Raw genomic sequence first — 24,246 nt, 5'->3', positions numbered from 1 at the left:
AAATAAATGTAAATATAAAATAAACTTTTTCCCCATTGACTCAAAATTATTATTATTAGTTTAATTTAATTATTGCTAATTATGCATTAATACTTATACAACAAAATATATTTTAATATTATATTTCTTTATGATAATATAGTTTATGTTAGAAAAACTTCCAATTCATTATGAATTTTCGAGTACCATTCTCTAGACATTTAACTGTTTTAATAATTTTTTGACAACACATGTCTAAAGCCTTACTCTGTTTTTGTTTACTTAGTTTTACAAGTATGTTTTTAATTTTTAGAATATTCTTAGTTTGTTGCAGAAACTCTACTTAAATAAGCTTGTAGCTCATTTTAAATTATAAAAAACTATAAAATAAAACTAGCTTATTCTCTTAACGAGTATTCAAATCATTTATTATGAAGCACCACATAAATTTAAAGAAAACAAATCAACATGGCTTTTTATTCACATAGAATAGCACTTCCTTTCAAATCTACCTAGCTTAACTATTATTAATTAAATTTTTTCATAAGTTATTAAATAGTTTTCATTGTGTTATATTTACAAACCATTATTTAGAATAAAATATACTTCAAGTTAGCACTCTCTTTATTTGTTTTTTACTGTGTTTGCTCCCATAATTTTTTGAGATACTCATGTGTTCTTTAAATAATAAGCTTTGAGAGAGAAACAAATTAGCGACTTCATTAAAATTTTACAACAAAATTCATTATGGTTGAGACAAGGTTTTTAAAAGTTTTATACACAATTGTAGCATAAGTTTAAAGAAACAAGACGAAAATAAAATACACATTTTTAATTTATTTTTTATTTTTCATTAAAAATTAATCTGATTCAGTCAATGTCTTAATAAATCTATTTTATATATTAACAGGACAAAAAGCTCTAATAACTATACCCATTTGTATAATTATATTATTATCAAATTATATTTCTTTTAAATCCATTTATGCAGGAATGATTCAGATTATTTAAATAATTTGCAAGAAAATGCTAAGTTATTGAATACTGAGATTTTTCTTTTCTTTTTTTTACCAAAAGTGTTTTACCTTTTTTAAAAATGCATATTTTAGAAGAATTGATTCGAGAAAATTGTAAAAAAAAAATAAATAAATTCTATCACATATTATAAAATACAACCTTAATCACACATCTCAATTTTTTGTCAATTTCTCACAAAATTATCATAGAGCTGTTATTCAACTTCATGAGGATATTTTTGTATCAGTACCTGTTTTCATTAAGGCAGCAAAGATATTTTGAGCTTACGAGAGTTAAAAAAATGTGTAGTGATTTGCCCAGGGATGCAAAGTAGTTATACACTTTGAATTGGTCCCCTTGCATGATATTTTTTCAAGCAAGGAACTACACTGAAGTCACCAAAACTTGGAGACTGTTTTCGGTGCAGGTACAAATACAGAAAACTTCTCAATCTTATTCCATTGCATTCATTATTTGAAAATCCTAATTAAATCAATTAATTGATTTGTGGAAACTGAAAAAAAAAATATCACACATTGTAAAAAATAATCTTAATCACAAATCCCAATTTTTATCAGTTTCTCACAAAATTATTTCTAGCATTCATCATTATTTCACAAGTTTCATTATTTGAAAATGATGAATAATTATATCTACCTAAATAAGACATTTTTTGCTATAGGCTTCAGCAAAAAGGAGAAGCGCAAAGGACGAAAATACAAATAATCCCCCCGGCAATGATTTTAATATGGGATTATCAATAACTTTATCATCTTCCCATCTCATTGAGCGCTTGACGGCATTTTTCCACGAAGAATATTTCAAGTTCCTTTCTTCCGATGAAATATTCGGATAAAAAGTTTCAGTTGTGACGCCATTTGACACTGTAGAATCTATATCCCATACTTCAATACCTTTAGCTGCTCCAGCTGCCATAGCTACACCAAGAGCTGTAGTCTCTGGCATAGAAGGTAGTATGACTTTAAGACCCAAAAAATCTGCTTGAAGTTGCATTAATAGAGAATTATTAGTCATTCCGCCATCTACTACTAGATTTTCTAAAGGAAAACCACTATCTAAGTTCATAGCATCAACTATTTCACATGTTTGAAAAGCCACTGCCTCTAAAGCTGCACGTGCTATGTGAGCTCGTGTCGAGAATGTCGTTAACCCGCAAATAATACCTCTAGCACTGGGTTGCCAATAAGGAGCATAAAGACCAGAAAAAGCAGGAACAAAATATACACCATGTGTGCTTTCAACAGAACTAGCAAGTTTTTCAATATATGCTGAATCTTGTATTATACCTAGATTATCTCGCAGCCATCGAATTAAAGCACCTGCTATAGCAACAGAACCTTCTAAGGCATAAGTAACTGGCTTATCAGGACCCAGTTTATAGGCTACAGTAGTTAGTAGTCCATGCTTGGACCATATAGGAACTTTTCCAGTGTTACATAATAAGAAACATCCAGTACCATATGTATTTTTAGCTGTACCAGGTTTAAAACATAGTTGGCCTACTAGAGCAGCACTTTGATCACCTAAACAACCAGAGATAGGCATTCCATTTAATGAACTACCCAAAAGGCAACCTAAAATTTCAGAGCTACTCCTAATACTCGGCAATATAGAAATTGGTACTTGGAAAAAATTGCACAACCATGGATCCCACTCCAAAGTTCTTATGTTCATGAGCATCGTCCTACTGGCATTTGTTACGTCTGTTACATGAATACCGCTATTAACTCCTCCGGTTAAGTTCCATATTAACCAGGAATCAATTGTTCCAAACAGGCAAGAATCATTTTCAATTGCCTCTTTAACTTGTGGGACATTTTCAATTAACCATCGCAATTTGACAGCACTGAAGTATGTTGTGATTGGCAAACCACACTTTTCTACCACTGCTTTTGAACCTCTTTTATTTTTTAATTGATCAACAGTGTCCACAGTTCTAGTATCAAGCCATATTATAGCATTGTATAGCGGTTTACCGGTGAACTTATTCCATACGACAGTAGTTTCCCTCTGGTTAGTTACACCTATAGCTTTGATGTTAAGAGGATTAATTTCAAAGTTTCTAAGCTTTTCAACCGTTTTTTCTATACATGTTTGAACAGAGGATAAAATTTCGAGAGGATCCTGTTCAACCCAGCCAACCTGAGGATATAACTGCTTAGTTTCGATTTGATGATATGTAACGATTTCGGCTGTTTCACTAGCGAAAACGAGAAATCTTGAACTGCTAGTACCTTGGTCTATAGCTCCGATTAAGTGAGATAGATTTCCCGAAATTCCTACTGAATCGGTCATTTTATAATTTAATTTTCTATGAAATTTCAACAAGAAAAATTTAATGCCGGCTTAGCGAACAATTTTTCCTGTGCGTGTGCAGACGGTGTTGTATTTGTTTATCTCTCTACTCCCCATGTGACCTAGACCTTTAATACTATTAAATCACGGTTAACGTTACCATGTTCAACTAGTTGAATTGTTATACTGAGGTAGCCTGAAAACTACGATTATATAGTTATGTTAGATTATTGCCCTCTTTTGGTACTTGAAGGAAAACTATAAAATAGGTCAAGCCAGGCAAATAACAAATACACTAGACACTCGAATACAAGCGGCCAGTTCCATGTCTTGACCAATCTCCTCTTCTCAGTTGTACGGGAATGTGCTACGGTATTTTTTCCTTACATAACATTTCTCGTATTTAACTGACAAAAATATTTTCTAGAATTTTCACGACGCCTTCTTTGAGAATCATATTTAATGCAGTTTTGAGTTCCATCCAGTTTTCTAACTTAACAGTTTTTAATCTATTTGTATAGAAGGTGCTTCCTTCTTCTATGACTATCCACACACTACTGGTGAAAACAAACTAAGTGTTGCCATATATAGAGTTCTGGACTGCGCCACCTGTAGCCCCTTTCGATGACCAATTCTAAACAGAAATGTATTTGTTAACGCATATTGCTCACACTTTTTTAATCATAATTCTAATTGTTATTTCTCTAGAACTACTCAACTGAATTCTTTAAAAAAAATTTAGTACTTTCGGAAAAGTCTTCAATATCAAATCAAATAATAAAAATAACTGCGATAAAATAAAGCATGTTAATTTTGAGATAGTAAGTTTGATTTCATACTTTATCATTTATGGTTAGCTTAAAAGCTTCTGTGAATTGCTTCTCTAACCATATGACTTATGAAAAATTTATTTATTTAACCAGATCTCAATTAATAAGATAGGTAGGTAGGTACTTTATTTAAATAACATTAGAGCACCACAACGGGCTATTTGCAATGGTCTGGGAAACATCCCTGAGAATGATCCAAAGACAAGCCATAAAAATTAGGCAGACCACTTCCTCATTTTAGACATAGATCTGATGGAGAAGGAAATTTTCTCCAGATACCTGTTCCCTCTGTACTGCTCAGCGAATGACTACAGGACTTTCGATTCTACAGATTTTACGTGCAGGTATATCGCATGTACGCTGTGGATCTTAGCGGAGTCGAGGATCGCACCCCACACCGGAGCGTGATTTCCTAACTATTGGACTACCACAGCCCCTCAATTTTTAAAGCCAATGAGTATTTTTGTATTCACTTTATTTAATTTTATGTTCAAACTATGTGTTTTCTTCAATATGTAGAAGAAGTAAAACGTACAATTCTAAACCTAAGCTATGGAAATATTTATTATTATAAATTTAATGTTTTTGAAGTAAAAGCTTTAATATCTATAAATGTCCGGTTCCATGTCTTCCCCTCCCTTCCCTCTCCACAGTTGTATGGGAATGAACTTCTATATTTTCCCCTTTCTTAATATTTTTTATATTTACTGGTCAAAAATATTTTTTTCAAATTTCCAGGACCTTTTCTTTTATAACTATGTTCAATATCTAGTCTTCAGTTCAATAACGATTCGTAACTTAAAAGTTTTTAATCCATTTAAAAATCAAGACAGAAACTAAAGTACCTCCTTCTCTCCTATGACTCTCCACACGCGTGAAAGCATGCGAAGTGTTGCCATAGGTAGAGAGTTCTGCTTTACGCCACCAGTAGCCCATTTCGATCACCTATAACGGTGTCATTAATTAGATATGCTCTCAGATCACTTTTAAAATAAAATTCGATAATGAGTTATCTGCTTTATGTGTGGAAAGTTAAAAAAATAAATAATAATAAAACCAGCCTTAAAAATTTTCTAACAAACATGGATACAAAAACTTTGATGCTTGTCCAATTATTGAATTTATAAAGAATGTTTATTATAAACTCGTGTCTTTTCCTACCATAATTTTTAACACAATTCATAACAAATATTTCACTAGAAGACATTTACAAATTCCCTGTAAATACAAGATTTTTCCTCTATTGCGCAGATAATATTTAATATTGAACTTTATTTAAAACAAAAATATTTTATCATTTAAAATATATAATCAATCGGAGTAAAGTTTAAAAAAATAATATTGACGAACAATTTAATGTTAGAAAATAAACACTAGGTATTTGAAAGTAAAAAGGACATTATATCCCCCTAAAGAACATGCATCATGAAAAGGAGTTGCATTTCACAAAAGTTTGCATCGCTTTTAAGAAATCCAAAAGATACGAAGTCCATAATTTTATTATTAAAAAAGAATCGTATTTTCAAAGGGTTAAGTTCATAAAAATAATTCTGCTGATAAGTTAGCGCAATTCTCGTATTTTGGAAATGTTGCTTGTCGTAATAACATATTAAAAATATTCGGATTTTAACAATGTTAAAATGGCTAAAAAAACAATAAGTAACTGTATCAACTGCCGAAAGAGCCATTGAAATTTAATGTGGATGTGATATTGAATCTTCGCTAACCAAACGTGTAAGAAAGTGATTACTAAAATACAAAATTCACTAACCATTATATCGTATTAAAAATATCGGAATAGAAAAAAAATCACACTGAAATAACTGAAAGAAAAGACAAATTTCTGCTGGAAAAACAATCTTTAAATGACTTAGATTTACGATAAGATAGTTGTGAACTTCAAAAAGTGACTCCTTAAATTCAAAAGGCACTCTTATAGAGATAACATCGACTCTTATCGAGATAACATTAAAAAAAACCACGAGGAAAGACTTGAAAATTGATTAATAACAACTGAAAAAAGCAAGGACCTATCAAGACAAATCCAGGCCCAAGGACCACAAAATTTTCGGGGCCCCAAACAAAATATTTTGAAATTAAGTTTCTGAAGAGTAGTCCTAACTATAAAAAGAATCTATTGAACTGCATGATTCAAGAAAAACATTCTAAAAAATTATGAAAGCAGACAATTGAAGATTATTTTTCTAAAATAAAGTTTAAAACATGTAATTATTAAAGGAAAATATAAAACAACACAACAATGTTGTATGAAAATAAAAATAGTTTTGTGACCACAAACAATTGAAATCAGCGATTTTTGCTAAAGTCACTGATTAGCTTAATTATTTTAAGATTGCAGCCTTCCATCTACAGCTTTACATATTTGTTAAGTTCTTGTTGACACTAATCATTTATAAGAAACTTTGCGAACATGCAATCTCGTTGCATTTGCTTAACCAAAAAAATGGTAAGTAGCTCGTGAAAACTCCCAAGGGCTTCAAATCATCAAATGACATGAAATTACGATGGAATCGTCACTAATCAAACTTGCCAAGTAAAGTCATCAAAAAGTGATATCAAATTTGAAATTCGCAAGTTGTAATAAAATAGTACTTAAAATATCATAATTTGAAAAACTATGCGATAAGATGATAAGTATAAAATAATTGCTGTAAATCTTTAACACAACGAAGTAAAATTAAAATGGAACCGCTTGAATCGAAGTACTCCAGCTCCAAATTCCCACAATATGAGAATTTGAAAAACCAATTGAAAGAGGCTGAAAAGTATAAATGATTTTTAAAAAAAATATCATCAGAAGATGAGAAATTTCGATAAAATCGTCACAAAGAAAAGTGATAGCTCAAATTTGAAATTATATTTGAGAAACTCATAGGGAAAAAGACAGGAGAAAAAAAAATGAATTACTGCTGAAAAAGCAATCCAAAACTTCAGGACCACTTGGAAGAAAACTTTTTTGTGCCATTCTTAGTGAAGCGCTGCTCATGAATTGAAACATATATCACTTGTTGTTTTTAAACTTCACCCTGTTTTTTTGAAATTTCCAGAATCAATAAATTCCCTGATAATTCCAGGTTTTCCCTACAGCTGAACACCCTGACCCTGAAATAATAATATTAATGGACAGAAAATGAAAACTGTGTGTTTGAAAGTAAGACAGCTAGAGCTTAAAAAGGGTGCTCGAAACTGGAGGGGAAAAAAACTACTATAATCCCTTAAAAAATAAAAAAAGAACACATCCATCACAAAAAAGAGCATTGCATTTAGCAAAAAAATTGCATCACTTTAAAATCTTATTTTCAAAAAGATAGTTTAACTTAAAATAATTCCGTAGTTGAAGTAGTGCATTTTATAAACCGGTACTAAAATTAGCGTAGTTCTTATATTTTAAAAATTTGCTAGTAGTAAAATAATTTATTAAGAATATATCAGGATTTTAAAAACGATGGTTTGGCCGAAATAACAATAAGTAACTGCCGAAAAAGCGATCGGAATTTAATGTGGAAATGGAATCGTCGTGAATCGAGCGTTTAAAAAAATTATTACTAAGGGCTAGCCAGATATAAAAAGTGCTAACCAAATTTAAAAGTTTTAGGCAAATCTTAACTAATTTTTATTATTAATTTTTTCTCATAGAAAACTAAGTCAAAATATAAATTTACTGTAAATTGAGCTAGTTTAAAAATGTAAATTCAAATCAAGAGTCATTTTAAAGTAAGGAAGGAATAAATGAGCAATGAATGGAAGATAAAAAATGTAGACGTTTTATCATCTTTGAGGAAAAAAACAGGTTGGGGTTAATTTTTGATAACTTCTCAGGCTAGAGCTGTAATAAATGTAGGATAAATCTGAAGCAACATTTGATGTTTTTATATATTTCAACTATGTTTTATTACATTTAAATAAAACGGTTTATACTTTAAGTCCCATATTTTTTAAAAATAGAATTTTTACTGTCTCGTTCAATTTTCACTGACGCGATTGTAATCATTCCGGAAAAAAAAATTTTTGAAGATATATTACTTGAATAATTTAATTCTGTTTTACAGGTTTTTCAACGGAATTTGGGTTTAATGCGTTAATTGTTCTGCTATGTGCAGGTGGTTATACTATATGGTAATCTAAAAAGGTAAAATTTTCTTAATTTAGCAACCGTCTTAAATTTTACAATAAGTTTGTACTAATAAAGATTATACTATTGTCACGAGAATACTTATTTCCTGGACAGATAGTTGGAGGATGATTTATACATCTAGCTACCACTTAATCTGCTTTATTGACACTAACTGTAGGAAAGAAATTCGTCACGCGATATCGCGCCGGCAACGAACATTTTCATTTGTATTTAACTTTTTCATGCTTACATAATCTCTCTTGTTACTTACATTATCTAGGCTTAATATAACTCTAAATAGTTTTGAGAAATATCTAAGGGAAATTACTGTAATCGAATAACAGAAATACAAGATTTGTTTAAAAAAATTCACATAGATGTAATTTTCAAGAACAAGGAGAATTATATATTTTTCTTTTCAGTAGAAACAATCATTCGCCAGAAAGCAATTTGTTTCACCGAATTGACAATTTCATCGCATTTGACGAGGCGGCGAATGCTTTAGCGCAGGCTCTGATCACTTAATAACGAAATTCGGTATTTTAATAAAAATACAAGATTTGTCCAGAAAAATTCGTATTGATGTAATTTTCAAGATCAAGGGGTATATATATTTTTCTTATTGGTAGAAACAATCGTTTGTCAAAACACAAATTGTTTTTCAGAATTTATCGAATTTCCGATTAAGATGTCATATTAAAAATATTGGAATTGAAAAAAATCAAACAGAAATAGCTGAAAACGAGACAAATGTCTGCCAAAAAAAACGATAAATGATTGAAGTAGATTTACGATAGATTCGTCGCGAACTGAGCGAATCGAAAAAAAAGACTCCTAAATGCACGCTTATCGTAATGACATTGTATGAAAAATTATCCATTCTGTGACACCCAGCAGATAACTTAAGAAGAGGCAGTCAAATAAAATAGAAACTAAATCATGACAATACAATTTATTAAGCCAATATAAACACAAAATGTTGCACAATGCAAGGTGTTATTTTTAAAAGTGCGAGTTGGCCTATCAGCCATAATTATGTACAATTTTGCAATATTTCACAGCAGTACTTGTAGTTTTATTAATTAACAATCATTTGGAGGTTGAACGTACAAGCTTTTAACACTGCTAATAAAACATGCACAACTGTAGTTCCATTGGCAGATTTGAGGATTTTATTTTTCAAATAGATTTTATCTACCTAGAACTTGTATAAACCCAGCTTTTTCAAAGAAAAGAGAAAGCTCCAAGGCCTGAAACATGGTCGAGCAAAATATGTACAAATGAATCATTTTTGTCTACAGCTATTTTCTACAAAGCTAATACTTTGCACAAAATAATTTATATAGATTCCTAAACAACATAGCTTTGTTTTCACAATACTTTTAACAATCAACTTTCAGCAGTACAATATTGATTTATTTGATAAGATTTTGGGAGCTAATAGTTGGTAACTACAAAGTGCAGCTGACATTTCAACTCTTTTTTTTTTCTGGCCAAAATCATAAATTTTTTTTTTTTTTTTAAAATTATCATATAAAAAACAAATAGTATTTAAATTTTGTAACTCAGACAGTTGAATTTAACGTTAAATTTTAATTTGTTATGGAAAAGAAAAGTCAAAATTTGAAGTAAAAAATTTGTACGCACAAACATGTATGTTTTAAAAAATTAGGAGTACCTGCAATAGTATTATACCTAAAATCCTAAGCATTGCATGCAGATTACTTTTTTTTCTTCCTTTTTTAAAGAAAATCATTTATTTTGTTGCTCCAAACAATTACAGAAATATGATAAAAATGTTTAATATCAAAAATAAAAATATAGCCAAAAAGTTAGTACTGTAACAATAAATGATATATCAGTTATGAGTTATATACTAAAATTTCAGTGATAAAGCAATATTTGGGAAAGTTCCAGTACAACAATTGATAGTTAACAAGTGTTTGAAATAAAATTTAATCCCATGTTTATTTATAATAATTAAAAATATTACATTTTATTTATTTATTAATTTTTTTTTACCTTTACACTTGAAACTACAACTTGCAAGAAAATCTGTGTAGACAAATATTTAGTCATATAATAAAAGTATGTTTTATTATCAAGATCAAATTTTTTAACTCAAATTTCCTCACTATTAAAATTTTAATTATTTGATATTTAATTTTAAAACAGCTATTTAAGGGGAAAAAAAGAGAATCAATACAACATCAGCACTACATTTTATAGTACACAAAGTAAACATAATGTAAAAATAAGCCCATATCACAGTTTTTTTTTAAACCACTTACAGAAGCATTTTTAATTCATCATTGAAAATGAAATTATATACACACACTTATAAATATTTTATTTATACAAGATTAGAAACAGATCTCATTAAATTAAGCCACATAACAATTACACAATAAAAGATTTCATTTTTTTTTTATTTTTTACAGAAATAAAGATAAGAAAAAGGAAAGATAAATTTGAAAACAATGATAAAGCAGCAAATTTCCAGCTAAAAATGGCAAGGCAAACTTTAGTAGACAGGAAGTTCTATTTTTCAATCAATTAGAATTTTCTTTAAATTTTTTTTAACATAAATTAATATTGATAATAAAATAAAATTCCCCATAATAAATATTAAATAAATCCATAAAATTTTTTTACAAGCTTATACAAGATAACTGTGGTGGAAGCATTCTGTACAATACCTCCTCTAAGTCCAATATATAAGTTAATTTTTTTATTTATTGATAAGCCGCAAGCCTTTCAATTGTTAAAATTTTTGAATTAATATTTTCAAATAAAATCACACTACTGGTAAAATAATTGGTACAAATATCTGTAAAATACAATAATTTAAGTGAAAAATCAAGATTTGCATGTGGGAAATTCAAACATTGAAACAGCAAGCTTAATTTTTTGCACTTAATATTATAGAAAGATATAACATGCATTCTTGCGATACAAATTAAATTTCACTATTGTTTTAGCTGTATTTGATTTATTCTTCAGTTGGTGAACAGCTAAAGCTGTTAGAATGTATGACTTCTTTTTTCATATATTTTTGGCTATTATAGAGTATCGTAAGTTGCATCATTAGCGACACTCCCATACCTTTACAGTCTGATCCACACTTCCAGTAATCACAAAAGGAGCACAATGATGAAAATCTAAAAATGAAAGGAAGAAAAAAAATTATGAATACACCAACACAGCTACAGCTTTACTTGGTAAAATAAATATCACACCTGCACACATTTAATGACACAAAATAGATGAATTGAAAACTAACTGAGTTCAATTCTGGTATTAAAAAACCATAGCAAATTTCGCATTACAAATCATTCAAAAAAGTCTAGTTCCATTTTATTAATTTGTGACTTATTTAATAAAATTATCTAGAATTAATTTTTATTTTCATTGGCTAGTTTTAATCTTCTAATTACACACATATGCTAAGAACAATGACAGCCTTTTTCTTTGAAATCAGCTCTAAGAATAGGAATTTTGCCTACTCCTGTAGCAAAATATAACTTTATATATTACATTTTTTTAAGGAATTAATAGCACTGTGTATAAGCCTATGAAAAATGTGTTGGTAAATTAAGCAGAAATATTTTCTATTTTTCTTTTAGCATAAAACAATCACAACCACACAATTTTAAAATCAAATGCATTAAACCCTGAATAATCAAATGATTTCTTACTACTTGTTACCATTCTCCCCCTATTAAACAAAAACTCAGGAAGTTTTCAACTTTTGGTAAAAAGACAAAAGCAAAGCCTATAATCAAAAAGAATGTGCTAGTTTGAAACATTAAACGAGGAACAATATTTCAAAGCTCAAGACCACTAAAACAAGATTAGGACCACAACAAAAATAATCCTTAGTGGTCCCTTGGACCAGCTGCCATACTGATATAAATTTAACACAGTTTATTAATGCATTTGGTATGTATATAGCAATGAAATTTTTGGGCAGTTAAATCTGTAATAGATAATCTGTCTGTTAAAAATAAATTAAAATATTAGCCAGTTCATCCTTTTTCTTTTTTATATTTGTGTCGACAAGTGTTATTTCTTTTAGTTTCAATATTTGTACACAGTAACTATGTATTTAATATTTTAGTACAATAAAGTAAAACAAAGTTAATAAATAATAAGAATATTTCATCAATAAAGGAAAAAATTGTGCAAATAAGATTTTACAATATTTTAGTGCAAAACTAAAACAGACAAATCACTCTGTCTAGAAAGGAATTTTTTTTCAAAGGATATCTAAATTTGAGATATCTTCTTAGGGGATCCATTAGTAATTTAAAATTTCTGAATATTTAATATAAGTTCAGTTTGACCGAAAATTATTAGAAATGTTTCTTCACCAGAAGAACTTCACTCTTCCAGAATCTTTGGATTACTCCACTCTTTCTTTCTTTCTTTTTTTTTTAAAAAAAAAAAACAAACAAACTTACTATTCTTCAAAATGCTACATTTTTAATTAGGAAAGTTAATTTCACTAGGCATAAAACATTTTTTTTTTTAAAAGTAGTAGCCACCCTAATGCTGAATAAACCCTTTTGTTCAACCAGTACAGAAATGGTATATTACTCAACTGCAATGGGTGAAAATGACCAGGAAGTTCAGAGATTTAAGATTTTTCTACTCAACGAAGATGCTTCATAAATTTTAAATTGCAATTGGCACTTGTGAATAATTAAAATTAGCCTTAATTTATTATTTTTAAACAATTTAACAAAAAATAAATAATTTAATAAGTTTAGCATATATTTTTCTCCAAAATATACTTATTACTCTAGTTAAACAACTAAGTAAATTTTTTAATTCTACTTTTTAAAAGATAATGTTCAACACAATAACATTTTTTAGTACTAAGCAGGTTTTTTAGGAATAAAAGCTAAGCAGCAAAAGGAACAGAAATTTTAAATAATCTTTAAATATCTCTTTTAAATAAAAAATATAACAAGTAACGTCTAATTGAAAAATTAGAATACATGAAAAATAATTAAAAGTTATACTAACCTACTGAGGTGCAGAAATGGGTATGTGCTTCAATAGTTTTGCTACAACGCTTATTTTTTACATCCCACACACGTAGAGTTTTATCATCTGATGCGCTAACAAGATATTTGCCTCCTGGATGAAACTTCACACCTCTAACCCAATTGTCATGTCCAGGCTAAAAAATAAAATAAAAGAGTGTTCAATAAAAATATTTGATTAATTTTTATTTATTTTTTAAAAGAGACAGTTTTATTGACTTATTACTTATTTTTATTTATTTATTTTTTAAAAGAGACAGTTTTATTGACTTACAAGTGTAAACAAGCAAATTCCAATACTTATGTCCCATATTTTGATGGTTTTATCACGAGAACCTGAAACCAGGAATGGTCCAGTCCTGACACCGTGTTTGTTCTGAAAATATTTGATTAAAATTAATAATATATAATTGATAAATTGTGATACAACAATGCAATTTTCCTCATTCAACTTACATCAACACCCGCGGCATCATTAATTGCAGCTGCAGATGATTCAGGAGCCCAGGCTACACATTCTACTACGTGGTCATGTTCTCTCAGTTCTAATTTGCATTCTTTCGTGCCTACGACCCAGACTCGCACAGTCTGAAAATAATTAGTTTGACATCAATAAATATGTATCAAATGAGTAAACATTATGCTCTCTTACAGGTACAGTGAATTCATTTTTATTCAATACTGTATTCTAGAATTTTAATCTAATAAGGAACTAATACAGGTTGAATTAACTATTTGTATATTTAACAAAATCTTACTGGGTAAATCAGTACCTCACAGTAATAATAAATAAATAAATTTTTTTCTAACTTTTACCAAATATTGAAATTTTAAAATTTCAATTAAATGAGAAGAACTTTCATAAATAAATAATTTGCTGCACTCATAATAAATCATTTCTATGTTATTTCATAATTTCAATGAGAAATACAATGTAAATTATTTTCATATTTTGAACAACTTATAAAACATTAGGCATAACATAATATGCATATGTACCATCTTTTGTAGTCTTTGTGAAACTTTAAATCCACTTATTCCTGAATATTTTATATAATTTTTAAAGTTCCTATTAAAAATTTATTTTAGATCCCATTATACTTATTCAAAAAAATAATAAATAAATTTAAATTAAGCAAAAATGATTCATTAATAAATGAAGTTTTTATATTTTAAGCATTTATGCTAAGTATGAAATATTCATGCTCAGTAAAATCTACAATTTAAAAAGAATGAGATAATGTATTTTTTAAAGAAACTTAATTGTATTTAAGTCAAAGTATTATATTATTAACAATCAAATTTACTATTTCATTAATCTGAACCTTGATTTATACCAGAGAATATTACCTGGTCATTAGAACAACTAGCTAAAAGGGATCCATCTTGATTAACACGAACCATTCTTACCCACTCTCTATGACCAGTAAATGTTTTCACACAGTATCTGCCAAAATATTCATAAATAAATAAACAATAATGAAAACATTCAAGACTTATTTAATAATGATAAATATCTTACAAAATAATTTCATTATACAACAAATTTTATGTCTATTATAATCAATGGTACAGTAATATTCTTTTTACTTAATAAAAAGAAAAGAGGATGTCAATTATTAAAGCTGATTAAATTTGTAAAAAAAAAATAGAATAAAAATAAATAAATAAAAGAAACATAGCAAAAAATTTTCCGGCCCTTTATGTCAAGCCTTTAAAATAAATATAATAATAATAAAAACATATACTAAATTTTGTACAGCGAGAACTGATAGTGAAGGTAAACAAAGTATTTAACATTACACCAAAGTTATGACAAGCAGCACTAATCTGACCAATGGTAAGTGAAAAATGCAATCTACTATGTTTACATCCACTATTAGATCTAAGCTGAGCAGAGTAATAGATGACTTCCTATTTTTAAAAAATAAATAATAATAAATAAAAAATAATAATTACTGACTAGTGATGTTCAACATCATCTTATAAGGTAGATTAGAATTGAATTGAATGTAGGGTTTAGTGGCACAAAGTCCAAAAGAGGACATGCTGCGCCATACAGTTAAGGTAGATTAGAATAGGATTGTTTGACTAGAATATTTAATTTAATGGCCCAAAGTTTAAATAGGACTCTTACAGTTGTTTAGGTCAAAAGACTAATAAATTATTAGGGGGACAGGAAATTAATGTTGTTTCGGCACTTTAAATATTCGTTAGTTTTAAAAACCAATTCATTTTTTCGATCCATTTCAGGCCCGGCATTGAAAGGTTGTTGCTAACGAGGATGAATATATTATTGATTAAAAATAAAAACTTGATCACAAATATCAAATGCACCGAAGCGACATAACATTCTGGTCCACCTAATACATAAAATTTGAATTCATCTTATTTTGAGCAAAAATGCAGTCAGAGGGTTTTCCCAGTATTAAGTTTACATCTACATATTAGATATTTAACATATTATTCAATAAAGAACAGGTGCAACTGAGGTGTGAAATATAAGCAATATATATATTGGAAGTAGCATGCAAAACAATTCTGCTGGCAGATAATAAATTTAATTTCAATTTAATTCATGAACCTGCACTTTGATGTAGAATCAATTTAATTCTAAGAAAAAAGAATATCTCAAACAGAAATATGTTTATATTTTAAAGATGTTAAGATATTTTTTTAAAAATATTTTGAAGATGTGAATTGTTTATATGACTGATCTAATTAAATAAAGACAAAGCAAACAATTTTTTAATTAAACTTAAAAATATTTATAAAAATATATTGGTATTTGCATAATGTTTTTAGAAATTCGGTTTGGAAAAAAATAGCTTTAAAAACAAAACACCTATTTTGCTGAAAATTTCTAAAATTAAACCAATCATCAAACATTTAAAAATAAATGTATAACTAAATTTAAATTTTTCATTTTAAATGTGACTATCATAGAATCTTTAATAGATTAATAAAAAAAATTTAGTTACAATGAAAGAATCTATAGCAAGTTCACCATCCACCCATGTTGCTACATTTCAAAGCATTTTCATTCTTTGGCACACCAGGAAGAAAATTTGCTTTTTTGGTATGCATAGAAACTTTTAATTAAATTTTTATCAAAAATTTTTATTTCTTAAAATTCTTCATGAGTTACAATTTAGGTAAATTGAAACAAATGTTTCTATCTGATTAAATATAACTAGACATCACAGATCAAGTTAATAAAATTTTCAAACTCAATATAATCTCGTACCCAATGTCGAAAAAAATTCCAAATATTAAAGAAAACTCAGTTTGAATAAAATTTATACTTAACACACATTCAGAAAATGTAGAAGGTAAAAAAAATGCTAAAGTTTTTTTTCCCTTCAGTTTTTGACCATCACAACATTTAACACAGCAATTATTTTATTACCATTTGTGTAAGAATAATAAATAAAATAATCATAAAAAAAAAAAAAAAAATCTAAAACAACTCATTTTCTTTTTTGGTGAACAATCTTACATAAATCAAATCATGATTGAACATAGAAAGCAAATAACAAATCTTTCCAAAGTATTTCTTCATTATATGTGTACATTATTTAAAGATTTAAGAAACAAAATAAATCAAATGATCCATATACATTCACTGAACATTCATTCAAATACATATTGATCAAACAATCTCTTGTGATTAGTATATTTTGATTGGCATACAATAGTACTGTATAAATATTTATTTAATAACAGTTTACATTCTTCTAAATTGTTTATGCATATGAAGTTACTTTGAATTTGCTATTACATGCAATCTGGTGCTACTAACATACAAAATTTTGTCTGACAAATATCTTGTACCAGTCAGGAAATTAAACATTTTTTTAAATACTTTTTTTTCAATACTAATAGTATAGCGCATTTAAAATATTTTGTCTTGTATACAACTTATTTCGTCTCACTTTATATAATTTTTTTATTTTTCATATTTTTTCACACAATGAGCTTTATATTTATTAAACTTTGATTGCACATTAAGAGAATTTAGAACCTATGTAAAAAAAAAAATTCGTTCAGAACACAATATATAAAATACGAACAGGTCAACTTTTTATAAATAATTTTGCAAATAGTCGATACATTTTGAAAAGTGATGGTTACTGTGATACTAAATTGTATGGATGATTGAAAAGTGAATTTCCAATAAATTGCGAAGCTAAAAAGAGAAGAAATTAGCGCAATATATAGCTAAAAAGGTTACATAAATTAGTGTGTTGCATGCTTCGCAGAATGAAAACTCACCCAGTTGACACTTCCCACATTTTTATAGTTTTATCCCTGGAAGACGACACGATGTGATCTCCACTAGGCAAAAAGGCTATTGACGACACATTATGATCATGGCCTACAATGGGGAAAAAATACTTATTAATAATGATTAAAGGTCAACAAATTTATAAACTACAAGATACAGTAAAAGTTTGTCATGATCAACAAAATGAATTGTCATTAAAGAGACTATCATTATAAACAATTAAACGTATTTAATTCAAAATAGGAAAAAATTTATATAAATAGAAAATAGACTTTTTTATTTTGAACCACCATAGAAATGAAAAATTCAAATTCAGACCACACTGCTTTTGCCTGCAGATAGTAGACTGGACTAGGAGATACAGGGAAAAAATTTAAATGAAGTGCAATAACTTTTGACATTGCCTACACAGAATATTCATTTCAAAAATTGTAAAAAAGGAAAAATAAAGGAATATGGATATTTCTATACATTTCTTATAAGATTATAAAGAAGAGTACATTCTCTTGAAATGTGTGGCAGAATTTCTGAAAATAGTAGAAAAAAATTTTCTTTTGTAAAAAGAGCGATAGCTTGGCAGGTTGTCGTTCACATATGTTTGGCTAATAAATATATGAGATACATATGAAACGGTTAGCTAAAATAAAAACAATCGAAGATGAAATTAAAAAACGAAGATGGAGCTGGCTCGGACATATCCTAAGAATGCCCAAAGAAAAAATTTCATCTGTTGCGCTTACATGAGCCCCTGATGGTAAGAGAACAAGAGGAAGACCAGACTTACCATCCAGTGCATGTTTTTGGGCGAATTAAAAGAATGTGGAATATCTGGCTGGGAGGAAGCAAGATCTATTGCTAAAGACAGGGGGCGTTGGAGGGATATGCTGGAGGCCTTAAGTGCCCAAGGCACGTAGAGGATAAGTAAGTATATGAAACGGTTATTATGGGCTGTATTATATGGGTTAATAAATATATGGGATTTATTTTTATCTATTGATGCTAGAAATGAAACTGTCTTTCATTCTGTTCCTTTTCATATAACATAGCTCATTTCGGAATAATGCTGATAGCTGAAGAATGGATTTCAATTAACAAAAAATCGCAATAGAAGGCTAGACATTTTTAACTTGTTCTAAGCATATCATATTTGCTTCTTAATATTAACATTTAGATGGTGATTTATATACTTATCGTAAAAGTAGATTCTTTATACTAAGCTCTACTTATTATATCATGCTTTTACTGCTAATACTCAAAATGAAATGATTAATATATTTACCTCTCATAGTTCTCACACATTCGAAGAGAGTGAAGTCCCATAGCTTTACCGTCATATCAGCAGAACAAGAAACTATAAATCAATTTGTAATTTAGCAAACTATGATTTTAATTGAAACTTTTGTTGAAGCGAAAGTAAATAAAAAAACATTTAACTTACCTAACCATTTGCCAGTATGATCAAAGCAAAGATCCTGAACTGAATCAGTATGGCCCTTCAGAGTTTTCTCATATTCACCAGTTTCATAATCCCAAACCTGAAAACAATTCCCTTTTTTACTCAAAGCATGTGCACATTTCACTTTTTATAAAGATCAAATAGAAAACATAGGGTATAATAATAAGAACTCATCCATGAAAATCACACTCTTTTTGTCTCACACTAATTCAGCACCTGAGACCAAATAATGATCAAACTAAATTTTTCAATGGTAACATATATCCATCAACTGTTCCTTAATATTAATTCCACCGAAGTACTCAACAAATTTCAGGAATTTCGAGCAGATAAGAATGCAACATACGAAAGCATTTTATTGCCAACAAGGGAATTGTGAAATAATTACTCAGCCATGAAAATCAAATTTTTTTTATCTCGCACTACTTCCAGCACTAATGTTCGAACAAAAATATATATACATCAACTGTTCCTTAGTATTGATTCTAGAGAAGTACTCTACAAAATTCTGGAATTTCCAGAAGATAAGAACACAACATACAAAAGCCTTTTATTGCCGACATGGGAATTATGGAGTTTTTTCATTTAGTAAAAAAAGTTCTCTTGAACACTTTGAAAATGTTACTTATTATTATATTATTTTTAGATGTTTCAAAATTGAATAAGAAACAAATTTTTAAGCAAGTTAGTGTGTATACAAGTACATATAATTGCTCAGCAAATCACTACCCTTCATTGTTTTTTTTTTTTTTTTTTTTTTGCATAATACTACATGAAACTATTTTTGAAATATAAGAATAACTATTCTATTGCTTAGATGATTTAGTTACACACGTTAGGACCAGGGGTCTGTCTAGGTTTTTCTGAGAGGTACCTATTTTGTGAAAATTTAGACATAATTTGTAAAAATTTAAAATTATATTTAAAAAAAATCAACACAAAAATATGATAAAAATATGGATTTATTATTTCTTACGGGATACAAAGATAAAATTTTAAGCAAAAGTATTTTGTGAAACTACCGTTTTGAAGTTAAATTTGCGAAAGGTACGGCTAAACGGTAGTAAATTTGGCCCAGACAGATCCCTGAGGACAAACAAGTTGTAAAGCAGCACATCTTCTTCGCAACTCCCTTTATTTCAGGAATAGGTTTCTGGTAAGTACTTGTTAATCTGCCTAATTCTAAGAATCTATTAATCCCTACAAGCTTCTACTCTTTACAAATCCCCCTTTGAAAATGGATAAAAGAAATAGTTCAAGAATTTTCCTCATTTTTACAGTGACTATCTGCATATACTTATGATTGAGCGGAAATTCTGATTTCCCTAAAGGTTTCAATCAGTCTTAGAAGAGTTAGTGCAAATCAACTGAATTAGCTTAACTTTCATTTATACAATTGCCAGACACTTGGCAACTAAGTTGTAGTCTTGCTTCCCAATACTTTGAAGAAATAAAAGAGTTTAATGCAACACATTTGATAATATACTTAAAATTCAAAATTTGTCATGAGTGACAAAGAGTGCAATGGAAGAGTCTTTAAGAAGAAGTAAAAGTGTTTAATGCAACATATCTGTCAATTTGCTGAAAATCATAAGCTGTCCAGAATTGCAAAGAATGCATACAAGTAAGTCTTTAAGAAGTAAAATAGTTTGATATTAATATGCTTAGTATTATAAGTTGTCTAGAGTCACAAAGATAAAAATACAGGAGTCTTTACGAACAATTTTCAACGATGAGAATTTCAGAAATCGTATCCAGTTAAAAGACGAAATAATGTCATTGCTATGCAATGAGGGAAATCTGGAACTGTGGGTTTTGAGCTCGTGAGGCCCTCTCACTTTCCTTTAGCTTCGTTTAAAAGCTAGGAGGTGAGCCTTTTATTGAAATCTTATTTCATCAGGAGTTTTGAAGCATTGAAAGATGTTTGATAGTAAGGCTCAATCAAATATAAGTCATATTAAAATTTATTATAACTTTTTCAGAAATTTTTCACAGTCTTCATTTTCTTCTTACAATTTGATGTTAAAAGAGGGTGAAAAATTATAGCAATTGAATTAAGAGTAAGCTATCAAAAATCAAAGATACTCATGAATTCAATCAAAGACTAACAATAGTTTCAAATATCACTCCGCACTTTTTTCTTAGGTTTAGTAAAAGTGAATTTTGGAGAGTAGTATAATAGTTTTTTTCTTTTCTTCCTTTAACAACATTGTGATAATAGTATCTTTGTCTTTTCAAATCAATTTTTAGTGAAGGTCCCAAAAGGTAATAAATTTGACTCGTTCAGAATTATTATAATTGTAGACAAACATATATAAAAAATGCAATTTATACTAAAATAATCTGCAAACATATAAATAACATTAAAAAATTTTTTTTTTAAGGGAAGCATGCAAAAACAGCATATTAATAATAGATATTTTCTTTTATTTCATAAATATTGAAAATACTAGTTTAATTTCTATCCAAAAGGATAGAATATAATTTGTGCTATGTAGACAAAAGCAAATAAATAATGACTTAATAAACTTTGACATAAAGAACTCAAAAGATATGTGCTAAATCAGGAAATTTTGCTGGCAGAGTTTAGTGCGTTGTGGAAAATACTTAGCAAGCATAATGAAAAAGTCATCTTTGAACTAACCAGAACTTTTATTAAGCAAGAAAAATCATAACTAAACCTAAACATAATAATAGAAAACAATCCTCTCCATAACATGAAGTAACGATGGTCAATACATACAGTCATGAAAATCAAAAGAAACTCCAAATCCAATCTTGATTTGTTATATATATACAAAACAACAGTTGCATAATGAGGGTACTTACACACTCAAAATTAATACTATGCAAATTCTGTCTTTAAATTATTTTTAAATGTTCGAACTCCCTCTTTCAGAAGTTTTTCGAACTTGTGATCTCTGACTCTTACTCGAACCTTGTTCATTGAAATTCATAGTCTGACACATTTACTGATCTTCCATTGCTCTATACCAGTGGTCGGCAAAGTGCGGCTCCAGAGCCGCATGTGGCTCTTTGGCTCCTTAAGTGCGGCTCTGGCACAAATATCCACGGAAGGCGCAATAATATTTTCATTTAAAAAAAAACTTGGTAAGAAAAAATATTACATCTTATTTTGATAAATTAATCCGAAGAGCTATTTCGGGATTTTAAGAACAAAGCAGATATTCTGAAAGAATTAAAGAGGCACCATTGTCTGCCAAAACCATTAAAGATAGAACAATTAAAATGTGTTTGAATAAAACCACCCAGTATAGATCTTTGGTTTCGGCTTTATCAATAGCAGTTGACTAGTCTTGAGACATAAATAATACAGCGCAAGTTTCACTTTTTATAAGATTTATGTCCCGTTCAGGCCCTAAAGAAGAACTTTTAGGATTATTGCCACTCAAAGGTCAGACGTGTGGAGAAGATATCGTACATACTGTAATTGAGTGTATGGATAAACATCATATTACCTTCGATAAAATTGTGTAGATTTCAAGAGATGGGACCAAAAGTATGACTGGCTTAAGAAAAGGGTTTGTTGCTATTTTGAAAGAAAAAATTAATCACGACATACTTGTTTACCATTGTATCATTCACCAAGAAGCCCTTTGTGAGCAAACATTTCCGGATGAAATTTGTTAAGTTATGGAATTAGTGATTACTATTATCAACTCCATTTTAGCTGAAGCTCTTAATCGTCGCCAATTCAAAGAATTTTTATTTGAAATGGAGAGTGAGTACGCTGATCTTCTGCTTCATAACACGTTGGTTATCAAGAGGGAACGCTTTAAAACGTTTAGTGTCTCTTTTTCCGGAAATTAAAGCATTTCTCCTTGAGAAGGGCGTTCACTATCCAGAACTAACAGACGATCAGTGGATTCAAAACTTTTATTACATGGTAGATGTTACGTCTCATCTAAATCACCTTAAACGCAAACTACAAGGGAAACGAAACTCAATTTTTTCGATGCTAGAAGAAGCAATAACATTCAAAAACAAATTATCCATTTCTGCTCAGGATTTTGAAAGGGAAACATTGTTTCACTTTCCGAGCCTGCTGAAGCATCGCCAAGAAAATAATTCCTCTATTGATAAACACCATTTCAAAATTTTTTTTTTTAAATATGAGTGAAGCATTTCTCAGCAGGTTTCAGGAATTTAAAAACAGCAGAACAACTTTAGTATTTGTCAAAAATCCTCTTAATGCTATGATAACCAAGTTGAAATTATCTCCTTTTGAAATTGACATTGGTAGCTTTGAAATGCAATTGCTGGATTTAAAAAACAAGTAGATATGGTGCTCTAAATTCGAACGTCTTTGTCTTGAATTGGAAATATTGGAGAAGAAATTTTTTTATCTTAGTTCACAACCCAAGTGGTCTGCCTTGAATGACCTAGAGAAGGAAGACATGATTATTTTCAACGCTTGGAATTGTATTCCTGACTCTTACGATCAGTTGAAAAAGCTAGTGTTTGCTGTTCTTTCCCTTTTCGGTTCTACATACATATGCGAACAATCTTTTTCAAGCATGAACATTATCAAGAGTAAACTGAGAAGTTGTCTTATTGATGAGAACTTGGAATCATGCCTAAAATTAAAAACAACAACATACAAACCTGACTTACTCAAACTTTCCAAGGAGATGCAAGCACATTGTTCGCATTAATAAATATTTTTTAAGTATGAAATTTAGTTTTATTTAGTGTACTACTTACTTAGTGTAATAAAAGTTTACTAAACAAGCAGATTTGGCTCCCAATATTTTTAAAAAAAATGTTGTAATGTTCATATTTGGCTCTTTGGCTAATAAGTTTGCCGACCACTGCTCTATACAATAGGAATTCTAATCACAAGTTAGAGTTTTCTCTTACTAAAATCATTCAACACTGTTCTTTATCAACTGAACTTGATTTTTGGGAGTCCTTCCATACTTTGAATGATTCTAATGCAGTTAATGATCTTTCTAGTATACCCAATATTTGGAAATCTACTTTAATTTAATCTTTAGTACTCTAGGGATTCCCTCTATTTGCATAGGTGTTTCTTATCTACCTTCTTTTATTATCTTTTTCAAACTTGTTCCATTTTCCTTACTAGTTTAACTACTTTACACGTGATTCTTCACTTTTCTCTAATTACTTGGTGTTTAAACACTGAGGAAAGT

The 24,246-nt window shown here is 29.0% G+C and overlaps 2 protein-coding genes across 3 annotated transcripts in view; both read right to left on the bottom strand.

Moving 5' to 3' along the window:
- Window positions 1–1,029: 1,029 nt before the first annotated feature.
- LOC107437771 (glycerol kinase) lies at window positions 1,030–3,458 on the bottom strand. The gene has a single exon (XM_016049872.5). It carries the CDS (start codon window positions 3,310–3,312, stop codon window positions 1,654–1,656), a length of 1,659 nt encoding a protein of 552 aa, XP_015905358.4. The 5' UTR covers window positions 3,313–3,458; the 3' UTR covers window positions 1,030–1,653.
- A 5,756-nt stretch (window positions 3,459–9,214) lies between these two features.
- Window positions 9,215–24,246, bottom strand: part of Lis-1 (LisH and WD40 domain-containing Lis-1) — a 53,015-nt gene continuing 37,983 nt past the window's right edge. For both annotated transcript variants that reach the window (XM_016049877.4, XM_016049878.5), the window contains exons 6-13: window positions 19,055–19,151; window positions 18,896–18,967; window positions 17,604–17,706; window positions 14,679–14,775; window positions 13,785–13,916; window positions 13,603–13,704; window positions 13,309–13,465; window positions 9,215–11,438 (exon numbers count right to left, since the gene is read on the bottom strand). In XM_016049877.4, the coding sequence (XP_015905363.1) occupies window positions 11,365–11,438; window positions 13,309–13,465; window positions 13,603–13,704; window positions 13,785–13,916; window positions 14,679–14,775; window positions 17,604–17,706; window positions 18,896–18,967; window positions 19,055–19,151 (834 nt within the window). In that variant the 3' untranslated portion in view covers window positions 9,215–11,364. The remainder of the gene's footprint in view (window positions 11,439–13,308; window positions 13,466–13,602; window positions 13,705–13,784; window positions 13,917–14,678; window positions 14,776–17,603; window positions 17,707–18,895; window positions 18,968–19,054; window positions 19,152–24,246) is intronic.

The sequence above is a fragment of the Parasteatoda tepidariorum genome, chromosome 6 (genome assembly GCF_982258835.1).
Source record: "Parasteatoda tepidariorum strain Cologne lab strain chromosome 6, Ptep-v5.0, whole genome shotgun sequence".
Lineage (NCBI taxonomy): Eukaryota > Metazoa > Arthropoda > Arachnida > Araneae > Theridiidae > Parasteatoda > Parasteatoda tepidariorum.
The sequence above is the reverse complement of the archived record's forward strand: the minus strand, read 5'-3'. Positions and strand labels throughout refer to the sequence as shown.